General features: G+C 37.2%; 1 protein-coding gene across 1 annotated transcript; it reads left to right on the forward strand.

Moving 5' to 3' along the window:
- Window positions 1–10908: 10908 nt before the first annotated feature.
- LOC110815587 (RAB6-interacting golgin (DUF662)) lies at window positions 10909–12153 on the forward strand. The gene is made up of 4 exons (XM_022043425.2): window positions 10909–11197; window positions 11371–11481; window positions 11666–11746; window positions 11877–12153. The coding sequence occupies exons 1-4, from the start codon at window positions 10979–10981 to the stop codon at window positions 11949–11951; spliced, it is 486 nt and encodes a 161-aa protein (XP_021899117.1). The 5' UTR covers window positions 10909–10978; the 3' UTR covers window positions 11952–12153.
- Window positions 12154–12823: the final 670 nt, after the last annotated feature.

The raw sequence follows: 12823 nt of genomic DNA on the forward strand, positions 1-12823 counted from the left end.
TAGTATGGACACATGAAACACATTATAAAACCCTAGATAGCTCTGAAGGTGGTGCCAGTCTGTAGGTGGTGGTACTAATTCTGTTTAAGATCTCAATTGACCCAATGAACCGATGATTTAATTTTTTCCTCTTATCAAACCTACTGATTTCCTTGAAAGGGGTGATCTTGAGGAACACTCGATCACTTTTCTCAAATTCTAAATCTCTCATCCAGGTGTTCGCATAACTCTTCTGTTTGCTCTAAATCGTCTGGATTTCTTTAGATCTTAACTATCTTGGTTGTAGTCTCATTCACAAAATCTAGGCCGAACAATTTTCTATCACCCACATTTTCCCAACGGATTGATGATCTGTATGGGCAGCCATACAATGCCTCGTAAGGATCCATGTCGATACTTGCTTGGTAGATGTTATTGTAGGCGTACTCTATTAAAGGTAAGTGATCATCCCAATGGACCCTGAAGTCAAGAACACAAGCTCGGAGCATATCCTCCAGTGTGCGAATCGTCCTCTATGATTGTCTACGACCTGAGGGTAGAATGCTGTACTAAGAGACAATTTCGTTCCCATAACTTGTTGAAAACTAGACTAAAATCGAGAAGTGAACCTAGGGCCTTTATTAGATACTATTATTACTAGCACTCCAAGTAACCTGACTATCTCCAAGATATACCTTCTTGCTAATTTGTCCAAGAGGTTGGTCATCTTGATAGCCAAGAAGTGAGAAGACTTGATTAGCCGGTCGACAATTACCCAAATGACATCATGTCCTGAGCATGCTTTAGGCAATCCTGTCACGAAATCTATTGTGATATGTTCTCACTTCCACTATGGGATCAGTAATGATTGAAGTAGCCCACCTGACCGTTGATGCTCTGCCTTAACCTATTGACATATTAGACACTTGGAAACAAATTTGGCTACCTCTTTTTTCATCCTGTTATACCAAAAGTCGCATACTTTGACATATTTTAGTGCTCCCAGGATGCATGATAAACTTTGAGATATAAGCCTCTGTCATGATGTCCCTTTTCAGTTCACTGTCACTTGGAACACACACCCTATCTTGAAATCTGAGCAACCATTCGACAGAGACTCAAAATTCTTAATTTACTCCATGTTCTACATCCTTCCTAAAGTTGCTAGGGTGGAATCAGCCGATTGAGCTTCCTTTATTCTCTGGATTAAATCAAGTTGAATAGTCAGGTGGGCCAAATATATAATTTTCTTCAAGTTCTGAAGTCGTATTTGTTGTGCGGCCCCTATTACCTTGCATTCTAAAATCATTAGGTGAGCTAATATACCTGTACTTTTTCTACTGAGCACATTGGCTACCACATTGTCCTTCCTTGGGTGATACAAAATATTGCAATCGTAGTCTTTGAGGAGTTTTATCCAACGTCTCTGACACATGTTGAGATCCTTATGAGTGAATATATGTTTCAAACTCTTATGGTCAGTGTAGATCTGAAACGTCTCCCCATACAAGTAGTTGCGCCAAATCTTCAAGGCGTGGATAATAACGACGAGTTTTAAGTCATGGGTGGGGTAGTTTTTCTCATGATTCTTCAACTGCCTAGACTTATAGGTTATGACATTCTCATGCTGCATCAGAACACAACTCAACCCCAGGTAGGAGGCATCACTATAAACTGTATATCCACATGTCCCACTCGGTAAAACCAACATTAGTGTAGTAGTCAACCACTTCTTTAGTTCTGAAAACCTCCTTTCACAGTTCTCGTTCCAGTCAAACTTAACGTTCTTTTTTATGAGCCACGTCAAAGGAGCGATTAGGCTAGAAAATCATTCTAAAAACTTGCGGTAATAACCTGTCATTCCCAGAAAGCTACGAATCTCCTTGATCGAGGTCAATCTCTCCAAACCAAGCACTGTCTCAACCTTTTCGGGGTTCACTGACATTCCATCCCTTGATATGATGTGCTATAGGAAGGTACTCTACTCGAGCTAAAATACTTACTCAACTTTGGATACAACTTCTTTTCTCTGATAACTTGCAAAACCCGAGTCAGGTGGTGAACGTGTTCCTCTCTACTTTTTGAATAGACCAGGATATTATCGATAAATATAATGACAGACTGATTTAAAAATTGTCTGAAAATCCTATTCATCAAGTCCATAAAAATGGGTGGTGCATTGGTTAGTTCTAATGACATGACCAGGAAGTCATAGTGTTCGTACCTGGTTTTGAAGGCTATCTAAAGAATGTCCTCTGCCCTAATATTTACTTGATAGTAACCTGAACGTAAATTTATTTTGGAGAAGACCTAGGCACCCTACAACTGGTCAAAAGGTCATCGATTCTGGAGATGTAGTACTTGTTCTTGATCGTGACCTTATTCAATCCCCTGTAGTCAATACATAACCTTAACGTCCTATCCTCTTTCCTTATAAATGTGACTCTAACACCCCAAAGGGACACACTATATCAGATGAACCCACTATCTTACAATTCATTGATATGTTGCCTCAACTCTTCTATATTAACATGACTCATACAGTAAGGGAAAACCGAGATAGGTTGGGTGCCTGGCTGAAGATCTATGGTGAACTCAATTGCTCTATCCACTGACAGTCTAGGTAGTTCATCATGAAATACATCCGGAAAGTTTCAGACTACTAGAATCTCTTGAATGCAAATTTTTTTCTTAGGTTTGCCTAGTTAGAGAAAACAACCGAGTTAAAAAACTTTGTAATAAGGAAATTTCCATGAGGGAATAATGTTTAAAATTTTTATTAGCTTGTAAATAACTCTTCATTAGGAGAGTTAAATACAAATTTCTTGTAAAAATAATCTACGGTGGCGTGATACACCGCTAGCCATTTCATTCATAGAATTATATCAAAGTCCCCCATGTCAATCTCTATTAGGTCCATACTCAATTTTTCATCTGTTATGTTTATGATACAAGCTCTATATATAACCTCCTCTAGTAGTGTCCTATTCCCAAGAGTAGACACAAACAACACAAAATCAAGTCTTTCAGAAAATACATTCAAGCTTGGTATATAAACATGTGAGACAAATGAATGTGAAGCACCAGTATCAATCAAGACATGTGCAAGGTAATTACAGATAGTGTACGTCCCTGTATCACACATGGGTTGGCTTCAGCATCCTGCTGAGTGAAGTTATAAGTTTTGCCCTGGATAGGAGGTCTGGTCTGGTTTTGATTTTGTGGGCACTTTCTTGCGTAGTGTTGGACACTCCCACATATGTAGGAAATATTATTGAGGTAATAACAGGATTGGTCCCCACGATCCTTGCCATAGTACTAGCAAGTCCTATTGCGTCCTATTACTGGAGCCCGAGTCACTGGTCTAGATCTCTTGTTCTGCTGAATTGGTGTAGTGGGTGTTGTTTTGCGGTGTGAAATTGGGGGTTTGAGATTCCTCACTGCTGAAAGAAAGATGCGAAGGTTCCTCTCCACTAGCTATGCCTTGGCCAGAATGGCTGAGTAAGTACTGAGCTCGAACACGTACAGTTGCTATCTAATCTCAGGACAAAGGCCCCACTCGAACTTTTTTGTCTTCCTACCTTCATCCATAATGCTCGCAGGGGAATACTGACCCAACTCTAGGAACCTTCAAGCATACTTTGACACAATGATATCACCCTGGACTAGGTGTGCAAACTCTATTTTCTTCAGATACCGGAGGTGCTATGGGAGGTACTCTGCATTGAAGGCCATCAGGAACTATTCTAAAGTGACTAGAACGGGTAGTGTGGCCTGCTTGAGCTGCCACCAACGACCAACCTCTCCCACAAGTGTGTAGGCGACAAGTATAACTTTCTATTCGGGAACCACCCCAAGAGTCACGAAAACCTTTTCTATCTCAGCTAACCAGTACTCGGCTTCTTTAAAAAAGGATGCCCCTGCAAAAGTAGATGAGTTTAGTCTTTTGTATATTTCAATATAGCCTGAGTCCATAATGAGTGGAGCTGGATCCCTTGGAAGAGGGACTGAATTGTGCTGGGGAGGGACTGGGTGGCCCTGTGGTGGTGCCGAATGATACGGTGGATGCACCGGATTATACTATGGAAGCACTAGATGATGCGGTGGAGACACCAGATTATATTGTGGTGGTGTTGGATGGTATGAAGGAGGAGCAGGGTTGTACCGGGGTGGCTCTGGATCTTTCTACTTCAAGGGTGGTTCAAACTGTGGCAGCGGGGGAGGGTTAGGTATCTCCCTCATTTCCTCTAGGGCCTGCTGGGCAGCGATAAGTCTCTCAAGCATCTTAAAGAGTCGGTCAACATCCTCTCGAAGCAAACCCTCATGAGCTACTCGATTTAGTGCGGGCCTTCCTCTCATAATCTATCTGTACTTGTATTTCACAAGGAAGGGTTGAGCTATAATTCGTATTTGGTATTTCTTAAGTCTTTGTGTAAGGAATAGTTCTGAAGAATGCGACTCTGATATCAACTGTAAAGGCTCAGAACTTAAATAAAAATAAATTTATAAAACGCAAAAGCGAATAATAGAGATAAATTTTACATTCCTTACACAATAGTTTAGAATATCCAATAGGGCTATGAGAATGTCCATTCTAAAAGATAAACGATAATTATAGCAAAACGAATAAATAAATATCATAGGACAACCTTCACTAGTACTTTAAGGGAGTTCAGGTATTGAACTACTCACAACCCTCATGTTGATTGAGATCTGGATCTTAACCCTTTTGATATGAAATAGTTAATGAAAGGGTGAGATACATTAGCTCAGTAAGAATATTACATTAATCATAGATACGAAAAACTGAAGATTGGAAAAAATAAAAAAATAACTAATGAACCCCTTAATTTAATGTAATTTTATTTAATATAAAGAAAGCCATTTATTCCATATTTACGTAACATGTTTTTTTAAAAACAACCTATGAATACCTATATTCATACACTTTTTATTTTTACATATAAGATAATAAGAGGCGATCACTTTCGTTTTCACCCGCTTACCGGTACCCCTGAGGGTTTATGGAGATGTCCTCATACTCGTGAATCCAATATTCAATTAAACAATTAATCAGTTGTCCCCATACCTTGTCCAGTAATTAGCGCCAAATATTCTACTACCTCGATACCTCGTCCAGTATGAGAGTGAACCATATCTACAAAATTTTACTCGTAAGGGACTTTTCAGGCCCGTCCGACTGAGGTAACGTTCATGGTAAGATTCCCTATGTACCAGGTCCATCTGCCCTTTTTTAGGTACCCAGTAAGTCTTTCACATATAAATTTCTATAAATATAACAATCAACGACGCAATCCCAATATCTCATTTTATATTTACAGATCAATAAAATAATATTTAAGCAAGCAATTAAACTTAGCATAACCAATAACTGAATAATCAGATAACCAGATAAATCATGCAAAAAGGAACTGATTAACCCAAATAATCGAGAAAACTATAAAAACTATCAATGTAAGCATGGACGACGTCATTGTAAGCAATTTAGACAATACATGAAAATATACTGGGAATCAGGACAAATTTGCACTAATCGGTTCTAGATTCACTAGTAATTGTAATTATTTTTAAAGTTTTCTAATGTTTTATAAAAATATGAAATTATGTAACGTTAAGTCTCAATTTATCGTAACGGAGAATAGGGTGAGGGATCCTTATCCGAATCAGTATTTCGAGACGTCGAGCTATCTACTACGCCTCCTAACGGGTATTGAGTTTCTTAAATTTTTTATGTAGAATCGAAGACACTCGTCACATACCTAAAAATACCATAGAAATCCAAAATCGGTGTCCAAAACTCATTCCGATCAATTTTAAAATTTCGGCACAGCGACGACATCGTGCTCTGGTGCTGACTCTACCGCCCATGGCGGCAGTTCGCCTCGGCCCATCTAGTTTTGGCTGATTTTGGCAAGTTTTGTCTAGTTTTAGCTGTATCCCTATACAAAAACACGTTAGGGGCCTCAGTTGGCCGAAAATCACAAAAAACCAAACTTACCGATGAGAGAAACCTCCGGGTGCGGTAGCTATGCCGGTCCTCCTTCGCGACTAAGGTTCTTTCTTCAGCTAACCTGCACAAGAAAGGACGGTGAACAGAATGATAAAAAAATCATGTGAAACGGGAATCGAAAGGGGCTCATCGGAGGGATTTTGGGATTTTGGCCGTGGTAGCTCTGCCGGGCTTTGGCTCATCTGTCATCCATATTGCTCTGATTTGGCAACAGAGTGCTCGAAATCGAATTTTGAGTGGGTAGGGAGAAGTTTTACATTTTTTGGCGATCGATGGTGCCTCCGGTGCGGCAACGGTTGGCGGTCGGCCTCCTTCTCTAGCGTTTGGTTCTTCTTCCCCGACGGGGGCTAGCGGGTAGGGTTCGAGTTTCTATGTGATGCGAATTATTTATTCCCATCCTGCGTTGATATAGGCCGTCCATCGTAATCGATCTCGTCCATCCGATCGTGTCTAAGGAGGAAATGAATCTGAACTATTCATTGCGATTTGATGTCGACCGTCCGATCGCACTTAAGGAGAAAATGAATATGGCTCGTCCATCACAATTTGATCTCGACCGTCCGATTGCATTTAAGGGAAAAATAAATTCGTACCGTCCACGTGCGTAGGATCGATCCTGGGCTGTCCAATCGCGGGGAATGCGGATCGCTTGCGTGATCTCCCGCGTGGCACCGATGTCAGCGTGCCTTGCCACGCGGTGTGTTCTAGTTCGTTGGGGCTGCTGACGGGCGGTTCTACGTGGCACAATTTTTTATATTTGCATTTTGACCCCCTGTTTCTAATTTTTCTTTTAAAAACACCAACTGAATCCAAATTTTCACATATCTTTCTAAAATTATGTTCGATTACATCCCTAACCTATTTTTTTTCAATAAATTCAATAAAAATTAATTTATAAAGAAATTTTTATTTATTTTTAAATGCTAATATTGATCCCAGGCCAAATTTCAGCCCTAGGTATTACATCATTTCTGTTAAAAAATCAATAATAAAATCAACTATTAGTTTTTGGATGAAATAACCTAGCTTTTATGTGTTTCTAAAAATAGTATATACATATATATATGTATATATAAACTGTAACGGTTTCAGAAATTTAAATGAAGATGTATGTATTAAAAATTTTAAATGCAAAAGCGAAATAAAAATTCTGATTAACATCCCTTACACAATAACCATAAACGTATTCAACGTATGAAAGAATAAGCTAATTAAAAGAAATACTCGAAATAAAAACTATAAATAGAACTATAAAATCTTTAGGCGTCTAACTCGCCGTCTTCCTGCGGAACGGGCTCGGGAACCACGTATTCTTGATCTGAAATGGTTAAGTAAGAAATGTGCTACACTAGCCCAGTAAAGGCATCATACTATCTCACTGCCACAGAAGTAAAGGTTGGTAGAAAACAAAAACGACCAATGGAGCATAATTTATAACAAACTCATTTATTAATGATAAAAACTTTTACTGTCCACTTACCTCGGTGAGACTCGTGAAAATAACATATGAAAACAATAACATTATAACCATCATAAAATCATATACATTTTGTAACATAACACATGTTATATTTTTGCACTTCAATAATCAGACAACGAATTTCCTCTTTTACCAGCCTACTATTATCCATAGAGATCCATAGGGGGTCCCCGCTACACGTGAACCATTAACATTAATAACCTGATCCTAGGGCCGTCCCTATACCCCGTCCGGTATGGGTGCCAAAATGCATAAGGTCTCCATACCCCTTTAGATATGAGAGACTACGTTCCCGGTAGGGTTCCCTATGGACTCGGTCCGTCCACCATCTCCCAGGATATCTAGTGAGGCTGTAGACATTATTCATTATCAATTCACATACCTTTTTACCATTTTTCTTAATCTCAATTATCCAATCAAACACAAACACGTAAACCAGTAATGGACACCAAACAGGGCAACACAACATCGAGTTCATAATAATTCAAAGCATAATAAATGAAACGGTGATTCACGTATACGAAACCATAGAATAAATACATCATGCACCATACAACATTCAAAACTGCAAAATAAATCAAACAACACCTGACTGAAAATATATCAGATTCGGGCTCCATTGGCAACCTTAATCAATTATACATATCTATTAAATCATAAAATACCGTTTTATCATTTATTAGGCTTTAATGCCGTGATAAGAAATAGGGTGAGAGATCCTTACTTGTTTCGGGGTCTGAAATCGGCTCTGCAATGCGCCTACGGGCTGTCCCTAAATTCTCTGAATTTTTTCCGGGAAACTGAAACGCACTACCGGTACCTGCATGTATTCCAAAAAATCCCAAATCAGACCCAGGGCCCCTTTTTGGCCAATATGGGAATTCCGACACGGCGGCTCCGCTGTGCTCCGGCAACGGCACCGCTGCCTGCGACGGTGATCCGTCTCAGGTTGGCCGTTTTTGGCCGAATTCGGCCAAACTTGCATTGGTTCCTGCGATAAAACAACCCTAGGGCCCTCAGTGGGCCAAAAAATCACGAAAAACTGAGACTTACCGGCGGCGGAGCTCTCGGGTGCAGCGGTTTCTCCGGCGCGAGTCGCGATTTGATGTTTTACTCCGGTCAACCTGTAGAGAAAAAGACGGTGATCACAATGGTGTAAAAATTGCATCGAATGGGAACCAGAAAAGGGTCTCATCGGAGACAAAAATCGAGGGAAGCCGCGGCGGCGGCGCCGGACTTCGGCAGTATTTTTCGGTCGATTGGTCGGTGGTTTGGCTCCGATTTGGCCATAGGCGGATTCATCATCGAAAAACGAGCCAAGGAGAGAAAATTTACCTCGTTTAGTGGTCGGAAGGTGTGGCGGTGGGTGGCGGCGGCCGGCTCCTCCGGTGACTGGTTCTTCTTCTCCGGCGAGGGTACTGGCGGCTAGGGTTTGGGGTCGGGTGTGGGTGAGGTTATTTATAACCTTCCCCTTTTAATCTCAGCCATCCATCACGATTTAATCTGGGCAGTCCGATTGCGATTAAAATAGAAATAAATCTGGACCGTCCATCGCGATGCGATCTGGGTCGTCCGTGCGTGATTCAATCTGGACCGTCCGCACGCATGAGATCTGGGCCGTCCGTGCGCGTGAGATCTGGGCCGTCCGCATGCATGAGATCTGGACCGTTCGATCGCGTGCACGCGGATCGCCCACGTGGCCTCCCACGTCAGCTTTCTTGCCACGCGGCGTGTTCTAGTTGGCTGGGGCGCTGACGTGGTACAACTTTCCTAAATTGCGTTTTGACTTCCGGTTTTCTATTTTCTTTTCAAAAACACCCACAGAATCCAAATTTTTACCCATTTTTTCCAAAATCAATTTCAATTAAATCAAAAAAATAATTTTACCCTATTTTATCATTATTATTTTTATTAAATTAAAACCTTATAAATTAAATATTAAAAAATTAAACTAAAATTCTAATATAATTTAAAATAAATTAAAAAATAAAAATAATAAAAATTTAGGTGTTACATAAACGAACTAATTAACCCAATAAACTAAGATATTCCTTTCTAAAAGAAATATTATATATATGTATATAATAACGGTAGCTGCCACATGTTACAGTGTTCTTTGGAAATAATTTTAACATATATATATAATTAAATGATTTATTAGTAAGAATTCGAAATTATCAAAATATAGAAGAAAATAATCTATATTCTTTTATCTACTATCTCTCATATATGAAAATCTATTTGGATATTATCAAATTGTGCTCAATTAAGAGTTAAACTATTTAATAAAGAGTTCAACGAAGATTAAAATTTAATAAAAATTTTTACTAACTATTAAATTAAAATTTTTAAATTAAAAATTCTTCCAAAATTCATGGAAGGTAAGAAGGTCGCTACTGGCCATCTCTCCTACTCTGTCTTGGGCATTAAGGCTTTTCAATTTACTAAATATAATATGCATGTGTGAGTGTGTTTATATATATATACATATATCTTTGTGTAGGTGAGCCCTTAATGTCCACTACTCACACAAAACTTCTATCCCAAGTACCTCCTTTCCAAATTACAAGTACACTTAACTAAGACTTTGCAACTAATACACCCTCAATTTATATCATTTGATTATTTACATAATTGGGTTATAGGATTTCGGACTTACATATGCTTATTTTATAATTAATTAGGAGAAAAATTGTAATTACCCCAATAACTATGTAATTTCCTCGAATACATGTATTTGTCCAATTTTTTTTTTTTTAATTTTTATTCTTTTTAAATGCAAAAAATTATTAGTATTGGAGATTACATAATAAAAAATAATTCTTTATAGAACTTTTATCTATAAATATTTATACTCTAACATATTTTCACAAATAAAATCTTAAAATTTAACAAATCTTACAAATATACATTAATCATTTGAATTTAATTTTTACTAATAGTATTCAGATGAGTAAGATTTTAAATATTTAATATGAGAAATGTGCCTTTAAGATTATCGAATAAAAAGTATTATCTCAATTTAAGAATTTTTTTTTAAAAAATTATTCTGACCAGTGAAAGAAAAATTATTGACAAATTTTACGGAGTTAATGTACTAAAATACTTTATGCAATTTTTATATCTCCTTAATTTGTTCTACAAACTTAACTTAGTCTACAAGGATTTTTAATTAGATTAAGTAACCAAAAAAGAAAAATTTTGACGGTCTAGATTAAGTGGGTGTTAAAGTTAATTAAGTAATTAAGGTGGGAAAACATTTAAGATTTTAAATAAAGTCATCGTTCAACAAAAGTGAAAGCTTCATGATTACAAAGGTGCGAGGGCAATTTGGTAATTTTACTTGCAATTTGATTAGTATAGTGTATTGATTTGTGTTGTAAAGCAAGCAAGATAAGCTTGTTTATATAGCAAGAGAGAAAGAGGACCATCATCATTCTAAAGAAAAAAGTTTATTTTAAAAAGAAGAGAGAAGAAGGTAAAGGAGAATGGCAACACAGGTACAGAGAGTAAAGAATTCTGGTGTTATCAAGTTTAATGGGTGTGAAATGGATGATAAGGAAGAAGAAATGTCAAGATCTGCATTAGCAATGTTTCGAGCCAAAGAAGAAGAGATTGAGAAGAAGAAGATTGAGATCCGAGACAAGGTTGAGGCTCAGCTTGGACGTGTTGAAGAAGCTTCTAGACGATTAGCCGAGATTCGAGAAGTAAGTTTGGGAAAAAAATTAAGAATTAACATGTAATCTAGTTTCAAACTACATCTAAATATGTATATATATGCATGCTATGTATGTTATATAGGTACAGACTACTACTATGATAAACATCTGTATATATTTGCTTCATGTTTATTATTTGATGTTATAATTAACGGTTTTAGGAACTTGAGAGTCTTATGGATCCAATGGGAAGAGAAGTTTCAATTCTACGGAAAAGGATAGATAGTCTTAAACGAGAATTGAAACCATTGGGACAGACCTGCCAGAAAAAGGTTGAATGTTTATTATTATAATTTCCTTTCTTCTATAATATAAGATGTGGTAGAACTCAAATTCAAAATGAACATCATATTATGTAAACTATATATTTTCTGTAAATATATTTTCGTACCCATGTCAATTTGAAGATGAAATAGTGATAAAACCTGAGCATATGTTGTGTGTGTGTGTATATAGGAGAGAGAATACAAAGAGGCCCTTGAAGCTTTGAATGAGAAGAACAAAGAAAAAGCTCAACTTGTTGGCAAATTAATGGAGGTATAGGATTCAAATTTGGTTGTCACAATTAATTTCTCATCCTTTTTTTTTTTTTTTTAATTACTTTGTATTAAAAACTAATTAATGAATTATTTTTGTTCCTTGTTATTGAACATGATGGGTTCCACAGCTGGTGGGTGAAAGTGAGAAATTGAGAATGAAGAAGCTGGAAGAGCTGAGCAGAAACATTGAAACTCTAAATTAACTTTTCAAACAATATGGGTTTTGCCTGTAATATTTCACTGATTTGCTGATTGATTTCTCCAAACACTTTGTTTGTGAGTTCTGCTGGTGATCTCTCCAATTAGGAGAGAATGTTCTATTTACTCAGATTAACTTCTTCTACCCAGAAAGTAAGCCTTTGTATATTGACTTGAATTAAAAATTCACTCCTATTACTTTTCTTATGATCTCTTGATGTTGGCTTATTGATAATTTTTTACAAAATGTAACTGCAAATTAGTTAAGCTCCAATACAAGAGCCTTAACAAGTTTACTTCAAAATGCCATTACTTTCGTTGACAGCTGTTAAGATTGACTTTTTCTTCATTATGTTTTAAGTTAATATAAGTTTGTAGTCTTAATAAATTCTATGTTTAAGTTTGAAAAGTGTTTGAATCATTTAACTCATTTAACTTACAAAAGTAAAGACTTAATCAAACTATAGCTGGTTAGTTTGATTTTCTGATCGAAACTAAATTGTAAACACCTATTAACAATTCAAACATCTTCTCTATACATTACTAAGCTAATCTTAATTGTTAATAAAAACTGTAAAAAAAAATCAACTACTTCTAATTGTACATGTAGAACTCATATACAATGATTAATCAATTTACTGGTAGAACTTAGGGCTAGACAGACGTAGATATAAAAAAACTTGAAGTAGAGTGGCCTTTGCGTTAGCCAAACCATCCATCTCAGTCATATCAACCGGTGAATTTGATGGAGTCCAAATACGGAAAGCATGTAAAATGGCAGCAAGCCCCAAGTGCATCATTTAGAAGGCAATATATAAATCAAGACATGCCCTTCTACTAAACCTATATAGAATATATTCTAAATTTTGACTCCAAA

The sequence above is a fragment of the Carica papaya genome, chromosome 2 (genome assembly GCF_054855325.1).
Source record: "Carica papaya isolate Zhongbai chromosome 2, ASM5485532v1, whole genome shotgun sequence".
Classification (NCBI taxonomy): Eukaryota; Viridiplantae; Streptophyta; class Magnoliopsida; order Brassicales; family Caricaceae; genus Carica; species Carica papaya.

What these genes read in the sequence shown, in the direction of transcription:
- LOC110815587 (XM_022043425.2), top strand. Translation starts at nt 10,979, where the DNA reads ATGGCAACACAGGTACAGAGAGTAAAGAATTCTGGTGTTATCAAGTTT. An exon ending in GATTAGCCGAGATTCGAGAA is followed by an intron (nt 11,198 to 11,370) that starts GTAAGTTTGGGA and finishes TAACGGTTTTAG; the next exon opens with GAACTTGAGAGTCTTATGGA. An exon ending in GACAGACCTGCCAGAAAAAG is followed by an intron (nt 11,482 to 11,665) that starts GTTGAATGTTTA and finishes GTGTGTATATAG; the next exon opens with GAGAGAGAATACAAAGAGGC.